General features: G+C 41.9%; 1 protein-coding gene across 1 annotated transcript; it reads right to left on the reverse strand.

The window, feature by feature from the left end:
• Positions 1-986: 986 nt before the first annotated feature.
• On the reverse strand, positions 987-17,175 carry LOC131222613 (uncharacterized). Its single transcript, XM_058217754.1, has 3 exons — positions 16,790-17,175; positions 3,555-3,696; positions 987-1,200 (listed from the first exon to the last, which is right to left on the reverse strand). The coding sequence occupies exons 1-3, from the start codon at positions 17,074-17,076 to the stop codon at positions 1,111-1,113; spliced, it is 519 nt and encodes a 172-aa protein (XP_058073737.1). The 5' UTR covers positions 17,077-17,175; the 3' UTR covers positions 987-1,110.
• Positions 17,176-19,467: the final 2,292 nt, after the last annotated feature.

Consider the following 19,467-nt stretch of genomic DNA (forward strand, 5'->3'; position numbering starts at 1 on the left):
CATGGGCACTCTTAATCCATGACTGCGATGTTGAAAGTCACACACGGTCTACGACTGAGCCATGAGTAGGGACCCAGAGGCCGGTTCCTCTCCCACATGTGTAGATTGAGCTTATTTTACAAAGCCGTGCACAGGTGCGCCCCCCTCAATTTTCTCATTGGAACCCAAAAATGTGGCTGATCCAAATGGTTCCCACTCACGATCTGGAAGGTTTTGATGGTGGACGTCCCATCACAATTGTTACATGTGGGACCCAACTATATTTTGATTAAGGCTTGATTTTTGTGATACGTGTGCACTTGAAGATGTGTGTACCAATGGTGTCATTCACAATGCCAGAGGCCATTGTACGTTTGCTCATTTTATTTTCTTTTGTTTAGCTTACTTAGCCAATGTCCGGGGTTGGAATGCTTCAACATGGTCTGACCGGTGGTTGGATGCAACAGCCAATGAAAATGGCTTGACATCCGGTCCGTTCCTAAAAACATTGCCCAACGAACCTCTACAGGCCAACTAACATGTCAGCCTGGCATGTGGCTAGGACACTCTACCCGTTTATCCACCACAGTGCAGATCATCTGTCCAAATGATCAGGCTGGTCAGCTATAGGGTACTAACACGGTAGCCATGCAAGGGCTGGTATGTCCTACATGTGCCAGGTTCGGACCTGTCCTTATGAAGAGGCGAGTTTGGAGGGGTGCACGTGGGGTTAGCAAATTTCTCACCTCCCCTCGGCGCACCTTTACATGCAGCACATGTATCAACCTGACAAGCACTTGAGACATCTGAGTGGCATGAATAGACGATCAGACGGCACAAATTCAACGTGCACATGTGGACTGCCTGATGAATGGATTGTACTGATTTTCACACCTGTACAAAGTGAGTGGTCAGGTTTCCTACATGCTTGCCAGGTTGGCACATCTTCCAGGCACGAAAGTGTCTGTGGAGCTAGTAAACCTCCATAAATTCAATACTTGTGGGAGTTGATTCTCAACCCAAGTGGTTTTCCAACAAATAATCAGAATGTACATCACCTGTGGATATCCTTGAGCGTGCTGTAATTTACAGAAAGAGGAAACTCAAAACTAGTATCATTTGGAGAAGCTCTTAACTGTTTTGGCTCTTTGTAAGACCAAATGTGTCCTCAGCGCCGCTGGTCACCTTCTTCCGTCTCTCAGCAATCATATCTGAATATGCCTGTACACATGGAAAATGCTGACCTTACAACATATTTGATAAATACAAACTTTGCATGTCCCATGTAATTCCAATGTATGTACTCTCCTTGAAAAGAAAATTCGAAACACTAAGGGAGTTGTCAAGGTCCATGTGATGTACCACCCTCAAATCATGGTTCAGACCGGGATTAGGACACCCACTCTTATCTGAACCTTATTTGGGGTGGAAAAGCAGGAAAACACTAATCTGCTGGAAGGAGGAAGATACATGTATGACTGGCCCAATTGGTTTTCCAGCCAGATTTTTGCGACAGCTGATGCAGACCTCGGACGTTCCAAAGATGTTTTACCTTGGCACTTGTGACCATGTGTAAAGGTGCCACTGGGACTTAGCAAAGCTCGTGTCTTTTTCTTTCTTTCTTTCTCTCTTTTTTGGATAACATGTCTCTTGAAGAAGCTGAGTTGTTGTTGCAGAGGTGTTATATGTGCTTTGTCATATATTGCAAGAGTCAGAATATCTGCACCCTATTACATTTGGAGTTTATTGTTTTGGGCAGTTTCACATATAATGGGATCTTGTATATACTCTTACCATTGTTCTTTTGAGGATTTAATTGAGCTGAATCCCAGCCAATAGGCAAATTGAAGTGATTAGAGCCAATATAAGCAGGCTCCTCATCAAAGCCAAGCTGATGAATCCACAGCAATGCATCCAGGCCACATCACTTGAGTGAACCAAAGGAGTCCCAAAGTGGGCCCCACTTGGTCACATAAGTGAAAATATTGGCCCTACATGTCAGCTGGATGAACCTTGGGTCCAAAAGTCCAAACAGCTATCGTATTATTTCTATATAGACATGTGACAAGAGTCAAGGATGAACTGTTGCACATACACCTACCATACAGCATACCAAGGTCATACAGATGTTTACAATTCTGCGCATGGTGCACATAGAGGTGTATTTTAAGCAAGGTGTTCCATAACGGTAATGGTGGCCGTAACAGCGACTGCCATTACCATTACGGTACGGGCTGTTACAGCTGTTACAGACTTTTAAAAATAATAATAAAAATAAAAATAAAAATTGAAAAATGTATTTCAAGGCCGTTACAGACTGTTATAAGACGGGCAACTTTTTTTCTGCAGCAGCTGTTACGCCCATTACGGCCCCGTAACGCGTAACGGTCATTACAGCCGTTACGTAACCGTTTTCGTATACCATGATTTTAAGTCAAGAGGTCCTAGTTTCAGTTTGAACTCTATTTTATTAGTTTCTTCTATGATACGAACTTTTTAGTTGCAGAATTTTCATTATTTGTTTGGTTTCAAACTCTTTTGCCGGTGATCTCTTTAGAGACTTTAGGAAATGTCTCTTTTTGGATCAAGATGGTTTTAGTATCACTTTTCTCATTACTCTGTGACTAATTGGATTCATCCCCTGGCTTTATGAGTATTGAATAACAATTACATACTCATAGTCATAGCTATATAAAAGGCCATACATATGAACAAAAGAATATAGATTGATGATTATTTTGGATAAAAAGACTTATAAAAGTATTCCTGAGATGGGTTTCTATTCTAGCAGACTGATGCCCTAGAAAACCCCTTAGGAGTGATTCTGAATATCTATCTTCTTAATTGCAGTTTATGTTTATTGTTGCTATAGTTGACAGGAGCTAGAGCTACACTTTGATTCTAGACTCGAATTCGATCATAGGAGGTATGTATTTAAATTGTGATGCTTATGGTTTTAATTTGGCTCTAATTGAATCAAGAGGAGATACTACCATGGGTCCAGACCCCAAATCATTCTGTTTTTAGCTAGTTTTGCCTTGACCATTGCCGTCTAGTGTACATCACAATCTTTCAAAAAAAAACATCTAGTCTACATCACAGCATGCCATGAGGTTACTGAGAACATTGGTTTGAATAATTGCTAATATGGAGATCATCAATGCAGTTTTAGCTAGTGCTGAAGGTTAGATTGCTAAGTTGATTCTGCAACAGCTGTTCTGTTTCCTGGAATTTTGCTAAACACGTGTTTGGGTCATGAGTGCCATGCATCATGTAGATGACCTGGCCCAAACAAGCCACAGTTACCCTGAATGCTGATACTGACAATATTTGATTTTCTCGAAACTCTCCAATGTTTTTGTAGCCACTTGATGAGTTGAATAGGTTGATTTTTTGGGCCAATTCATCCAAATGGTGGATCCCAGCTGATACACAGGATATGTCCCAGACACGTGCTAGGTTAGCACAGGAAGCCATATGGATGAGAGATTTGAGAAGCACAAAAGGCATAGAAAGGTTGCCAACTATATGAACATATGAAAATGGAAGAATATCCACGTGTGAGAATTTCTAACCTTGGGGTAAGCATACAAAAAAATATACCACCATGTGCAAATCAGAGAGAGGACAACTGTGGTGACTATGACTGAGTGCAAGATTTCCCAGCTACAAGCAATCACCATTACTCCAGTAAGTGATATTGTCCATGGCTGACACCTGGTGAGAAAATGGAACTGTGGAGGTTAGATGAAAACAGCTTGCAATGCAAAAGTCTCACAGTATTAGGACTGGTAAATTACAACCCATTGCAGGTGGGTCTAACGTGCAACCAACCTACAACCCCAATGCATTGCATGTGCCAAGCTCTGCATAAGATGGGTCCGACAGTGAAGATCACCTGGCACAACAAACAGGTCGGTCGAATTATAGGTGAGCCACATGTGTATGTGGAATCAGACTCGAGGCAGGTATGATTTAAACATGGTGGCCTGATTGATGAGTTAGCACATTGGCATGTGAACTCAAGGTCATGCCATGGGCAATTCGGACATCCCACACAAGTGACACATTGGCATGTGAACTCAATTGCCTGTCAAAATCATAAGCAAGGGTTGCAGCTGATTAAAAGGAAAACCAGAAAAGTAAAGTAAATAGGAAGCTTGAGAAGAGAAGAGTCTTCTTTTAACGGTGGCAATACTTTACTTGCAACATCATCATCATCATCATCATCTAAGCCTTATCCCATCTAACTGGGGTCACTGAATGAATCCTTTTCTGCCATTCCACCCTATCAAGGGCCATAACTTCAGACCATATGCAATCAACTCTTCTCTTACTACCTTCACCCACGTCCTTTTGGGCCTTCTCCTTACCCTTTTAGAATCTATAACTTGTACCAACTCGCTTCTAACCAGTGCAGTTCTTGGTCTCCATTGCAATGGCCAAACCATCAAAGTCTACTTTCCCCCATATTATTACCTATTGGTGCTACTCCTAAGTTCCCTCAAATGCATTCATTTCTGCTTCTATCCTTGTCTTGCCACTCATCCATCCCAACATGTTTGTTTCAGCTACTCTCATCCTATGAACATATTTTTCCCTAACTGCCCAACATTCTGTCCCATAAAACATGGCTGGTCTTATAGCTATCCTATAAAATTTACCTTTCAGTTTGAGTGGCACATGACGATCACATAAAACTCTAGAGGCACATCTCCATTTCTTCCACCCTACTTGAATTCCACAACATCCTTATCCATCTCTCCACTTTCATGAATTATCGACCCAAGATATCAAAAGTGGACATTTTGGGAAACTTCTTGGTCAACAATCTTAACTAATTCGTCGTTCCCACTCCAATTGTTATTAAAATTCCACTCCATATACTCTGTTTAGTCCGACTAATTTTATATCCTTTGGATTCTAAAGCACCTCTCTATAAATCTAGCTTTGTGTTTATGCACTCCCTCGTCTTGTCAATCGAAAACTATGTCATCTGCAAACAAGATACATTTTACTTAAAAGGAAGAAAAAGATAAAGCAACAAACCAACTTACATTTAAGGCCTCGAGACTCACAAATACATCATTTGCCTAACATGGTAAAACAGAGCTCGAATGAATGGATGATATCATGATCTTGTAAACAGCTTCAGTTAGTTTCTTAGGAGAGCCCCATACATCTCAACCATTGGATTAAATTGATCAAATCACATGCGCAAGGGGCAGAAAAAGAACCACCAAAAGTTTGGAGACCTTCCAATAGTGAACATACCAGCTTCATTGGAATCAGTAACTCCTAAAGGTGCACCATGAAGCATTTGCACAGCACCATTTGCATTCCTGATAGCTGTGGATATTTGATATTATATCCTGCAATTCCAGATTTATGTTTTATAGCTAATGGGACCTAGTAAGCGAATGAAACATATTTCCTTCTGAATACAAATTGCTCAAAAGAATATGTATTGCCGTTTTGGACTCCCTTGAACTTTTTATGCCTTTTTCTTTCTTTCCTTACACTGTTTAGGGGTAATGCACACTTGGGGTGGGTGCTTTTTGTGGGTTTGGTCTGTCTTATTTTATGTATTCAATTTTATCCCAGATAATCTTCTATGTAGAGAAATGCTCCACTTTAGGCTATTCCGTGGCTATCAAAGGGTAGTCAAGAATGATGTCATCATCATCAAGCCTTGTCCCAGATATTTGAGGTCAGCTTTCTCATGATTTCTTCGCAAAAAGTTCACGGACTGGCTGCCTACCTGACATCAATCCCCATTTATCCATGCTAAGGACTGGCTGCTGCATCAGTACCAGGTGGAAATAAGAACAAAGACCACATGTTCTCCAAATCCGGAAGAAGTCAGGTTCTCCCCAGCTAGACTTGAATTTGATAGATGAAGGAAGTTCTAATTAAATACCAACATGGAATCGGCTTTCAAACAGTGATATTCATGGAATACAGAAAATCAGATGCATTTCTCAGTGAAATTCGCATCACCCTAATGAATTTTGATACAATATGTTTGACGGCCCTGTTTGGATTGGTTGAAATATAAATTGAGGACATGTCATTTCCATGAAAATGGCATTTCATTGTTTGTTTTTGTAAATTTTCTGGAAACACCATTTCCATTTCGATCTTATTTCCTAGAAAATTCCCCTTTTTTTGTTTCCTTGCCCAGACTGAAGAAATGCCATTTCTGAGAAATGGAGAAAAAAATGTAAGGAAATGACCCTTCTTTTTATGAAGTGCACCATATGGTAGTCACATGTGCCACTGCCTATCTTCTAAGTCTCCAACCATGCAACCGTCCATCTTCAAGTACCCCGCATGTACCAATGTGCCACATGTTCAGCATGTGCCACTATCCATCTTAAAGTGCCACACATGTGCATTGTGCCACGTGTACAACTGCAGGACAGACTGGCAGACCCGTCGACAGGATGCGGCAAAAAGATGAAAAAGTTTGGGGAGTCATCATTAGCCAAAAGTGATGCAGGACATGAAAATTAAATATGATATGCTAGATTTCAAGCTTAAGATCACGTTAGTTCAGAAACAATTACATAAATTCCATATCCCACATGAAAGTCCAAACATTCAATTAAGGGGAATCTATGCGGGTCCAAGCCTACACGTGATAGGCTTGGATCAATAAAAATTATGAACCAAACAATACTTAAAGATAAGAAATAATCATCCACGCATGCATAGTTATCAGTCCCTAATCCAAGGGATTCAGAAATTTCAATTCAGGGAACCCTAGGGTAAGAAAATTGGCAAATAACTTAGGAAAAACGTAATCTAGGGCTAGGATTCATGAAAAACGGATATGAGAGGATAAAAGAGGATAAAAACCTGAGTCAAAAGACGATCTCGCGTGTGGACAGCAACAATGGCCAGACGGACGTACGTGTGATCCCGGCCGCACGTGTGTGAGGCCCACTATTTAGAAAAAGGCCACCTTGGCCCTGGTCGGCCAGGGATGGTCTCCAAAACCCCCAAATCTCAGCTCGATCCGATGTACGGTTTGTGCGTGGTGCTCCACCGAAGTTTCAGCTCGCCTGCGGGCCGAAATCTGGAAACCTACTGTAATGAAGAAATCTGATGCAACAAAAGGACGAATTCGAAGTACGGATGGTGGGGGAAGATGGAAAAAAAGATGATGGAGGATGAGAGTGAATCGGGATCGATGTGGCTTCGCACCACAGTAGTTAGCCCTTCGAAAAGGGAGGGCTTCGCACCCACTTTCGAATTCTTCCACAACTCACGAAGAGAACAGAAAAATAAAGCAGAAATTTTTTTATTACCTTCAATGAATCAAAAGAACTACAAGGGGTGCCTATTTATAGGGAAAATCATATACCCCAAAACTCGCACCATGTGCGCAACCTATTACTTAGCGATGAAGTAAACTAAAATAAAAATCAAATAGAGAAATCTAAAGTGTTCACAATATTCTAAATAATAACAATAAACAAAACCTAAAATATGAAATCAATCCGACGAGTAGGCCACGATCATGAGATCCCATGATGGGCTTTTATTGATTATCGGACTCAATCTTTTAAACCAAACTTCGTCTTCTAGGTAGGAGGCCCTCCCTGGACGTCGTCATCGAGACAGATCGATGGTGGGGCCCTCCTACTCCGTGCGTACGTGCGTAGGTGAGGCGGCGTGCGTGCACGTATGCGTGAGATGTCCCCATCAATTCTCCTCAGCTGCGAAGATTTCGCCATTGGCGAAATAAAACTCCTGAACCATTACAGGACATCAAGATCAAGTCTCTGTAGCTCCTCTGCAGTGAGCCACTTGCTGTCTGAAGCTGTGCGTAACTTCCACTTGACCAGGTACTTCTGAAACTTGTCGTCCAATGTTAAAACTATTTGATGGTCTAGGATATCCTCTATTTGCCGTCCGACGTTAAAACTATCTGATGGTCTAGGATATCCTCTATTTCCTCTCTGGGTGTGTGAAGGTTAGGTATAGGAGGGAATGACTGAGAAGAAATGTCAGGAAGAATAGGTATTGGAGGTAGAGGTTGAGAAAATGGGTTGGGACGAGTAGGTATGGGAGGTAGAGGCTGAAAAAATGGATCGGGACGGGTAGTTATGAGACGTAGAGGCTGGGAAAATGGGTCGGGAAGGGTAGGTATAGGACGTAGAAGCTGATAAGATGGGTCAGGATAGGTAGGTATGGGAGGTAAAGGCTGAAAAAATAAGTCGGGACGGATAGGTATGGGAGGTAGAGGTTGAAAAAATGGGTCGGGAGGGATAGATATGCGACATAGTAACTGGGAAGATAGGTCGGGACGGATAGGTATGGGAGGTAGAGGCTGGAAAAATGGGTCGGGAGGGGTAGGTATAGGACGTAAAAGCTGAGAAGATGGGTCAGGACAGGTAGGTATGGGAGGTAGAGGCTGGGAAAATGGGTCGGGACGGATAGCTATGGGAGGTAGAGTTTGAAAAAATGGGTCGGGAGGGGTAGATATGGGACGTAGCAACTGGGAAGATAGGTCGGGACGGATAAGTATAGGAGGTAGAGGCTGAAAAAATGGGTCGGGAGGAGGCCATGGATCAATGGAAAGGTCTGATGAATGAGGATGGTTAAGCGAAAGGCTAGACAATACATCAATGGCCCCTTGAAATGCAACTAGATCCTCCACATTGAATGTGGAACTAATTCTCATGGAAGGTGGAAGATCTACCTCATACACATTGAGACTGTTTCGTTTTATAATTTTGAAGGGTCCAGTGCTACGCGCGTGTAACTTACGAACAGCCCTCGGAGGGTACTGCTCGGGGCTAATGCGAACCATCATGGAGTCCCTTACATTGAATTCTTTGAAACATTTATGCTGGTCTGTAGAAAATTTGTAATGTTCATTATTAGTAGTGATCTTCCGCCTGATTTCTTGATGCCATGAATGAATGTGATGCACAAAAGACTCTACAGGCTCTGACGGCCTATGAGACAGTGACATAGGGACAAGATCAATAGGTTTCTCAAGTTTATAACCAGTAACGACTTCATAAGGACTGAGACCTGTGAACCTATTGACGGAACTATTAAACGCAACCTCGGCTATAGGTATTACGGTGTCCCATATTCTGGTGTGCTCTATATCCCTCCTAGGGGGAGACTCATCCGGTAGATCATCAGGAAAGACATCACGAAACTCATCTACTACCGGAATGGCCTCAGTGGGTAACTCTACACTAGCCTCTGGGGCACTCTCTCTAGCCAGAAGGCCGTACGTGTTGTGTCACTCAAAATAATGGTCTTGATGCCCCTGTTGGGGTGGGTGCACGGGTGCATGCCCATGACTAATTCCTTGGTCACCTTCATTCATTGGTCTATCCTCCTTACCACCTGCCTGAGATTAAACATCTACCCCAATGCTGGGATTTGTCCTGGCGGAGGCCTTTGGTTGGGTAATGCGCGCATCAAATTGATCAAAGCGTTGGTTTATATATTGTTCATAGCACTTACCCAAATACTCGATTTGTTGGGACAACTTGTTCATTGACTATAGCAGTTGCTCCATGTTTAGTGTAGGGTGCAAGCCAAAACCATGACCCGTACGTGTGGGCATACACTGGCTACCTCAACCTAGGGACTTTCTATGACGATTATATGCGTCTAAAAACTAAATGACCTTACGAGACTCTATATGAAGAAGACTACACACCGTTACGAAAATTCAGCTATATATATCAGGGACTACGGTTTTCTAGCAGCTATATACGATGGACTGGATGTATGAATGACTCAAACAAACTAAACCCTAAATATGTGGTGAATTCCCCTGCAAGAACCCTGGGCTCTGATACCAAATTTGATGCAGGACATGAAAATTAAATATGATATGCGAGATTTCAAGCTTAAGATCACGTTAGTTCAGAAACAATTATACAAATTCCATATCTCACATGAAAGTCCAAATATTCAATTAAGGGGAATCTATGCGGGTCCAAGCCTACACATGATAGGGCTGGATCAATAAAAATTATGAACTAAACAATACTCAAAGAAAAGAAATAATCATCCACGCATGTATAGTAATCAGTCCCTAATCCAAGGGATTCAAAAATTCCAATTCGGGGAACCCTAGGGTAAGAAAATTGGCAAATAACTTAGGAAAAACGTAATCTAGGCCTAGGATTCATGAAAAACGGCTATGAGAGGATAAAAGATGATAAAAACCTGAGTCAAAAAATGATCCCGCGTGTGGACAGCAACAATGGCCAGACGAACGTGTGTGTGATCCCGGCCACACGTGTGTGGGGCCCACTATTCAGAAAAAGACCACATTGGCCCTGGTCGGCCATGGATGGTCTCCAAAATTCTCAAATCTCAGCTCGATCCGATGTATGGTTTGTGTGTGGTGCTCCACCGAAGTTTCAGCTCGCCTGTGGGCCGAAATCTGGAAACCTACTGTAATGAAGAAATCTGATGCAACAAAAGGACGAATTCGAAGTACGGATGGTGGGGGAAGATGGAAAAAAAGATGATAGAGGATGGGGGTGAATCGGGATCGATGTGGCTTCGCACAACGGTAGTTAGCCCTTCGAAAAGGGAGGGCTTCGCACCAACTTTTGAATTCTTCCACAACTCACGAAGAGAGCAGAAAAATAAAACAGAAATTTTTTTATTACCTTCAATGAATCAAAAGAACTACAAGGGGTGCTTATTTATAGGAAAAATCCTATACCCCAAAACTCGCACCATGTGCGCAACCTATTACTTGGCGATGAAGTAAACTAAAATAAAAATCAAATAGAGAAATCTAAAGCATTCACAATGTTCTAAATAATAACAATAAACAAAACCTAAAATATGAAATCAATCCGACAAGTGGGCCACGATCATGAGATCCCATGATGGGCTTTTCTTGATTATCGGGCCCAATCTTTTGAACCAAACTTCTTCTTCTAGGTAGGAGGCCCTCCCTGGACGTCGTCACCGAGACAGATCGATGGTGGGGCCCTCCTACTCCGTGCGTACGTGCGTAGGTGAGGCAGCGTGCGTGCGCGTATGCGCGAGATGTCCCCATCAAAAAGCCTCAGAATCTGCAACAGGCTAAATGCTGTAGAACCCCGATGACCCGAGGTTGAAGATGAGCAACTTGGATTGAATGAACTCCATGTGATCTATGTCTGTAAATTCCAAGTAAGGGCCTCCGTTACGAAAGGAAGGTGTTAAGCACCCTTCCTCGCCTGGCCTTTACATGATTTGGGACTACAAGGATTTTAGAACTCTATTATCGTTTAAAATAAATAGATGAATAAAGCACTATATTATTGCTTAAAACAAATAGATAACTAAAGCAAAAAATAAAAAATAAAAATGAAGCAGTAAGTAAAGCAGTATAAAATAAGCAGTAATCCAACCATTGGATCAATCGACAAGATAGAGATGTAAGTGGAGAGGAAAGAATTTTGACACTCCTCTTCGATAGGGAAGATCAGAGCTCTTAAATCTTCAACCCTACAACATAAAAATCTCTAATAACAACGACAGAGGGCCTTGATCAAAGATGTGAGTGAAGAAGAACTTCGAATCTCCTCTTTGAGAGAGAAGATGATTGGAGCTCTTCGATCCTCACCCTACTTCAGGACCTTCTCACAAGAGACTTGGGATGACTACTACGGGAAGGACCTAGGGGAGAGGCTTCACACACTCAAGGCTTTCTTGCTAAATGTAAGGCTTGTTGTTGGGACTTGGCTTGTTGAGAAGGGAGATGGCTATTTATAGTTAGAGGCAATGCCATTCTTGAATTTTTGAAGTGAATGCCAAAATAGAATGTTTTTGTTTGCTATTGGGTGCTCTTGGGCATATGGCACTCTACCATTGGTTAGTTGGGGTGGTTGGCTTGGTAATTTAGGTGAAGTTAAGGGTGGAAGTGTAATTTTTTTTTATAATGGATTTTGGGGGGAAAGAGAGAGAGAGAGAGAGAGAGAGAGAGAGAGAGAGAGAGAGAGAGAGAGAGAGACTACGAAAAGGTGTGATAGGTAGGTTGATGATAGAAGAAAATGAAAATTGGAAAAACAATGTCATAATAGTGTCATATCGAAAGTAGAGATCTGATTTTTGTGAGTGGAAATCCATTTTTCTCTTTTGACTTTGACCCATTGCTGAGCCCCAAGAAATCAACCTCCGATTGCAGGGAGCAAGTGGACACCTCGTAGTGGCGAAAATCTAATTTACTGTCATATTGTCTTTAGAAAGGTACTACTTTTGAAACCTGCTATTTTTGGCCTAATTTCTACCTTGCTATTTTTTTGTAGGGGCTACAATTTGGGTGGTTTGGGTGTCCTAAAGTCTATGGGATTGGGCTGGAGGGTTTGGATGGTTCAGATTGGATGATTCTGTATGAGAAGCACCTTGTAATCTAGTCAAATCAGTCGCTTCACTGTCTAGTGGGGTGTCTACGACAACATATGCCAGTGCCCATCTTTTAGTGACCCAGGTTTCAATGTACCACACACCTAATGTGTCATGTGCATCATGTGCCACCCTCATCTTCAAACATCTAGCGTGCAACACATGTGACACATTGTCATCGTTCATCTTTAAGCCACTTCACATGCAAGATGTGTACCTATGTACAACATATGCAACATGTACCATTGAACACCTTCAAGTGACCCACATGTGCAAAAGTCCATTGAAGTTCTCCACATGTGCCAATGTGCCACAACACTATACACGTGCGGCCAATGTGCCACAACATTATACACATGTGGCCAATGTGCCGCATGTGCAACACATACAGCCACCCATCTTCAAATGTTTCAATGTGCCACATGCCCCATTGTTGCCATATGTGCAACATGTGCCCCCCTCAGCTTCAAACACTCCATGTGCAAATGCACCACATGTACCATGAGCAATCTTTAAGCACTCCACATGCGCCACACATGTCAACATGACACATGTGCAACATGTGTCACCATCCATTTTCAAGCATCCCACACAAGCCAATGTGTCATGTCTAACAATGCGACACATGCCACAATCCATCGTTAGTGCACATGTGTCACCTTTTGCGTTCGAGTAAATTCTTAATGAAATAATTCCTTTTTCTAAACAATAGATTTTGGAAATGAAGAAAAAAAAAATCAAGAAAATCTTGTTAAAAAGCAATCAAGAGAAACAACTTTTCATTTCTCACTGTTTTCTAGAAATGTCATTTCTTGAAAATCCTCATTTTCCTCATAAAACAAATTTTAAAAAAAATAATAATAATAAATAAATAAAATCCACGAGTCAAAATAGGCCCTACAGAATTTTTGCCAGAGTAAAGACCCAATCATTTCCTTCTTCAACCATTTTGCATATAGTTGCACAGAGTGTGAAGTGAAGCAAGAACAGATCCAGATGCGGGAGTTGAGAAGTGCCTATCTCAAAAAGTTACCAAGGATAAACAACTAAGAAGTGGGAGCAGGAGCAAGAGCACGAGTCCAAAATGTGATTTGAATGGGAACGGCTCCTAGTTAGAAGGATTTTGCAACTTATGTTTTACATGAGAACCGAAAATTTTATATGGAAATCTTAACAAAAAAAAAAAAAAAAAACTATTCTTTTCAAAACAGACCACCTAGCTAAACATCCCAAAAGCCATAGTTTCTAGCCAGAATGCGTAATCCAATAACAACAAGTCTAATGCTAGCTAAATGCTCACATATAGAAGACCCATCAATAAATATGAAGAGTGATACAGAAATTCCAAAGAAAAGATTGAGGCAGTCTTGTGCTAACATGGCACACACATGTGCGATTGGCAGTCCTTATAAAATCCTGGCCAAAATTTTGTCTACAAGATTATCGACAGTAATGGGGAAGTTGATTTCGAAATATCAGAATGCATTTATAAGGGGCAGGCAGATTATCGACGGTGCTTTGATAGCCAATGAAGTTCTTCACACATGTCACAAGTCGGGGAAGAAAAACATATTCTGTAAGCTTGACTTCGAGAAGGCGTATGACCATGTGGACTGGGGGTTCTTACACTACATGCTTATCCGAATGGGTTTTGGAGAAAAATGGAGGAAGTGGATCAAGGCTTGCATTGAATCGGCTCATTTTTTGATTCTTCTTAATGGTGTTCCGAAAGGTTTTTTCCCCAGTTCGAGAGGTTTACGCCAGGGTGATCCTCTCTCTCCCCTCCTCTTCCTTATGATTGATGAGGCCCTCTCTTAGATGCTGCTAAAGGGTCAAAGCGCTGGGATCATTAGAGGTATTTTAATGCCAGGTGTTCATATGCCGATTTTCCACATTCAATTTGCTGATGACACTCTTATCATGGCTGAAGCGGATCCTGATGCCATCAACAATCTTCACACGACTCTTAGATGCTTTGAGGTGGTATCGGGGCTGAGAATCAATATGGCCAAATCTAAGGTCTTTGGGGTCAATATCTCGGATCTGGACCTAACCGCGTACGCTGAGTCTTTGGGCTGTTCGTCTGCTCTATTCCCGACGTCGTTTGTTGGGCTTTCACTCGCAATTGGCTCCCCTCCGATATCTATGTGGGATAAGGTAGTGGAGAAGTTCCAAAAGATGCCGGCCAGATGGAAATGTAGGTACTTGTCCATGGGGGGCAGACTCACTCTTATTAAAGCTGCCTTATCCAACATCCCTATTTACTTCATGTCCCTTTATAAATGCCCGCTTTCAGTCCTGCTTCGGATCAACAAGCTGAGAAGAGATTTTTTGTGGTGCGGCAAGGAAAATCAGAAGAAGTTCCATCTCTTGGACTGGCAAGAAGTTTGTATTCATTTCCAGGAAGGTGGCGCGAGCATTAAAAATCTGAAGCTGATGAACCGGGCCCTCTTGGGCAAGTGGTCTTGGAGGTTGGGATTGGAGCCGGAAGCCTTATGGAGCATTGTAATCAAAGGTAAATACGGGTCTTCCCCAAGAGGCTGGTGGACTAAGGATTCTTCAGCTTACAGAGCTTCTCACATCTGGAGAGGAATCCTTCGCTCCAAAAAAGCAGTAATTGAGAACATAGGCTTTGAACTGGGGAACAGTTTTGCAATTCGTTTCTGGGAAGATCACTGGCTGGGGGAGATGATAGTGAAGGATAGATTCCCAATTATTTACCATCTTGCCGTTGCTAAAAATAGTCCTGTCGGTACCTTCTATTCTCAAACCGATTCAAGCATTGTCTGGGACATTATATGCTGCAGAAATCTCCACAATTGGGAGGTTAGCGAATTCTTTAAATTGCTCGAATGCCTTTCCGGCGTGAATCCGCTCCAGGCTGAGCCAGACAAAATCATTTGAAAGAGGGATAAATATTCTCGTTTCTCCGTCAAGTCCCTGTACGCTGTCCTTGCCACCCCCCAAAAAAAAAGTATATCTGTTTTGGCTGGCTGGCTGGCGGCTAAGAATCGGATCTTAACGATAGACAATCTAAAGAAGAAAGGAATGCAGTTTGCTAACATCTGTCTATGTTGTATGGACAATGAGGAATCAGTTGACTACCTGCTCATCCACTACCCCTTAATCTCCCAGATTCGGGTGGAGTTCTTTAACAGATTTAATGTCAGCGGGTGCATTCCAGCCTCTTCCTCCTCAAGCTGGGCAAAATCAGATCCCGGGTGTGGAGAATGGCAACCCTCGCTATCTGGTGGGAAGTTTGGAAGGAGAGAAACGATAGATGCTTCAACAACTCTCAATCTTCGGCACAAGTTGTGGGCTCAATGGTGAAAAAATTATTAATTGAATGGGCGGCTAATGCTCCTGGTCTTAGGGATTTTAATTTTTTGTTCTTAGGCTTGTAACTTTGGTTCTGCTTCCTCAGCAGTCCCCCTTTTGTTCTCTCCTTCTTTTCTAATATAATCCCGTTGCTTCTATAAAAAAAAAACATGTGAGATTCTAGCTACTCATTAGGTGTCCCAAAGTGAACATGCCCTGGCCCAAAAATCAGGTCGGTTAGCTCATCCAGTGGGCCACAGGTGTATGCATAAACTGGATCATTGGAAAATCAATGAGCACCTGTCCATATTCAGCATAGATGTGTAGCCCACCAAATGATTGGACTGGCCAATTTTCAGACAATGAAATGTTCACAGTGAGACCTGCATCTATTGAATATTGGTTTATCCTTAAGAAATATTCATAGAAGAGAATTTAAAGCAAACCCAGAGAAGATCACCAAAGTGTGTGACAATGGTGGGGGGGAGGATCACATACTGCAAGGAAGATTCCGATAGCAATTATGATTGTGTTTGGATACACAACAAATTTAGATTTGCAATTACTAATATGCAAGAATGTTGAATTAACTTATCACAGTGCTTTCCAACAATGTAAAACTATTTAGTCTTCTCTAGATATTATTGCAATTGCTTTCATTCCAAATCCAACAAAGAATGGAAGTAACACAATTTAGCACTGATTATTCACTTCTTCAAGTCCACGTTTGGATGCACAAGGGAATTATTTCGTGAACATTCAGTTTTGATCACACGAAAAAATCAACTATGTGATTCCTTTCAGTTCCAGCTTCAAAAGAATACATTCGCAGTTTGGAGCATTTCAAGATGGATGGCTAAGGACTTTTCAAAAAAAAAAAAAGAAAAAAAAAAAAAAAAGATGGATGGCTAAGGAAGGATGTCCAATTTATTTTCTTGTAATTGCAATTCAGCTAGATACTGAAACCAGACACACACTCCAGCAACTTCCACACTGCCGCAACTTAATTATCTTAATCGAGATGGATCGTACATCCAAACGCAGCCTAAATGCAAGTGGATAGTAGTAGACATGAAATTCGAGTATAAGCAGGAGATTATACCATGAGGGTTTGGTGTCCCAAACAGAATCGTACTCGAGGGAGAGGTAGTTGAGATAACCGTCCATGTCATCAACGATCCCATCTTCATCTAAGAAGATAGATTCGTTGTTGGAGTCGTTTGGGGTGCTCCGAAGGAGGGCGGATTGAGGGGAGAAATGGGTGGCAGAGATCCTGATTGGGGAGCGTTTGGGTGAGAAAATGAGACTGGAGAGATGGGTTTTTGATGGGGATTGAAGGTGCCTGTGGAGGGAAGGAATTGAGAGAGGAAAGAGAGAGAGTGCTTCCATTTTTCTTTTTGTTTTTTCAATCTTCTTCCAACTGAAATATCGGTCGCCGAAGCAAAACCCCCAAACAGCAGGAATTATTTGATACTCCGGCACCTCATGATGATTGATACTCGGACACTCGGAAATCCTGCACCTCGCAAGTACAACTCGTATTAAACCGTCTGATTGGTTGAAAAATTCGGACGCGGATTTCATGCGAAAGCCTTTTGCATGAAGTTCCTGCGCCGGAAACCCAGGTGGGGACCACTGTGATGTTTGTGAGAAATCTACCCCGTCCATCCGTATTTTGAGCTCATTTTAAGACTTGAGAACAAATCCAAGACTCAAGTGGGCCGCACTAAAAGAAAAGTGGGTATGGAAATTCCTACTGTTGAAAACTCCCTGGGCTGACAGTGATTTTTAAATGCCACCCATACCGTTCATAACGTCGTTCCTACTGGGATGAGCGGACAACACAAATATTATCCTGATTCAGAACTCTCGCCCCACAAATTTTTCAACTGTGGATGTTAAATCCTCACGTTTTCGGCCTACTTGAGTATTGGATCCGGCTAATTTTTGTCACCATGTCCTAAAATGATCTCAAAAAACGGATGAACGGAGTGGATTTCTCAGAAACATCACGGTGGGCCCCACCTAGGTTTCCAGCGCAGGAACGTCCTGCCAAAAGGCTTTAGCAGGAAATCCGCATTCGCCTCTGAGTCGTGTATATTTATTTTCTTAGATGTAACCGTTGGATATTTTTAATTTCAGCCATCCAATAAATGTCCACCAATCTGATATTTATGTAATCAAATGTGTAATTTCTAGTTTATGATACATCCAAATTGGATCCCATAATATGGGAAGTCAATTTGAACTGGATACCACGTGCCAGTGCCTGCTTATCATCTATCACACTTTGCCAGTGGTTCCGGTGGGCCCTACATCGCGTGTCAGGAACTGTTCATTTTACGCCTACCGGATGGATGGCCAGGATTTTGCACAAACAAAGCCACGTTTGTGGATAGTCGGATTTCGGATTTGTTACTCGGGTGAGTGGGCACGGCAAAGCTCAGCTTAAAATTGAGCCAATCAGATGGCCTACACGAGAGAAATAAAAAGAGCGACTGTCCACGTTTAATATCCGTCTAGTCATGGTGGCCCACCATGAAATCAGTTTTAGCTGATGAGCGCCTTGTACGGTGGGGATTGGGTAGGGCACATTGCGGAATGCAGACCTGGATGTCGATTGCCTGCCGCTGCTGCTTTGGGAATTCTTGCGACAGCAAGCTCTGTAGGCCCCCGCGCGATATATGTTACATCCACCCTGCTCATCCGTTTTGCCATCTCATTTTTGAGGCATAGGGTAAAGATGAAGCAGATTGTACATGTAACGAAGGTGTTACTGAGCTAGTAATTAGTTGTACATGTGGCTTGTTAATGATACTCAAAAGAATTTAATTATCTTCTACAGCACTAAAATCAAATTAATAAAATGATCCAAATGTAGACCATTTAAATAGATGGTTAAAAAATGTTAGTGACGCTCATTTAGTTAACCAAATTCTCTTATGAAAATGGTAAATGGTTCAAGTGCATTCCAAATACAAGCTCCTAGCTAAAAGCATTCCAATTACAAGTTGCAAATACAATTAAGAATTCAAAATCATCTAATTCCAAGTATAATTATGCTTTGGATTATAATGCATTCCTAATACAAATTCATGAATAGTTCTTGACTTTGGCCTAGAAAGCATATTGACATTCGAGTCGCTGTTGAACGGTGTTCTATGAGCTCCACCTTGGTGTATATGTTTTATCCATGTAGTTTGTTCACTTTTCAGCTCATTTTATGGCTTAAGCTCAAAATAAAACATTACCATACCAAATGTCAAAAAAAGATGATCTACACATGTTATAAAGGTGAAGGGATATACGCATTTTCACTCTCCTACGTGTCCAACTCAGACAAGCCTCATTCATTTTATTTGTATGTGGGGCCCACTGTTATGTTTAAATGGTGTCCAACCTATTCAGGAGGGTCCCTCCACCTGGTGTGGCCTCATCCATAGCCTTAATCCTTATCCTGAGGCAGACACCTGGCTTAGGTGACCTAGGAGGGATAGGAGGATCCGGTAAATTATAGTGCTCCTAGTTGCATCGTTTCACTTGGATGGTCCAATTGATCTTAATTGCTCATTGAGTCCAGAAAACATTTCTTAGACTACAATCTAAAAATCACAATGATCAAATTATCTAATCCATCTTTGATTTGGCTTTATTTTCTACAACCATGTATTTTCAAAGCCATGGGTGGGATGGTTACAATTCCCTAATCAATCCAACAAATAGATGGATCAAATTGTTGATCAGACATGTTTTGTGTAAATGATTTTGACAATACATATT

This window comes from Magnolia sinica, chromosome 13 (genome assembly GCF_029962835.1).
Source record: "Magnolia sinica isolate HGM2019 chromosome 13, MsV1, whole genome shotgun sequence".
Lineage (NCBI taxonomy): Eukaryota > Viridiplantae > Streptophyta > Magnoliopsida > Magnoliales > Magnoliaceae > Magnolia > Magnolia sinica.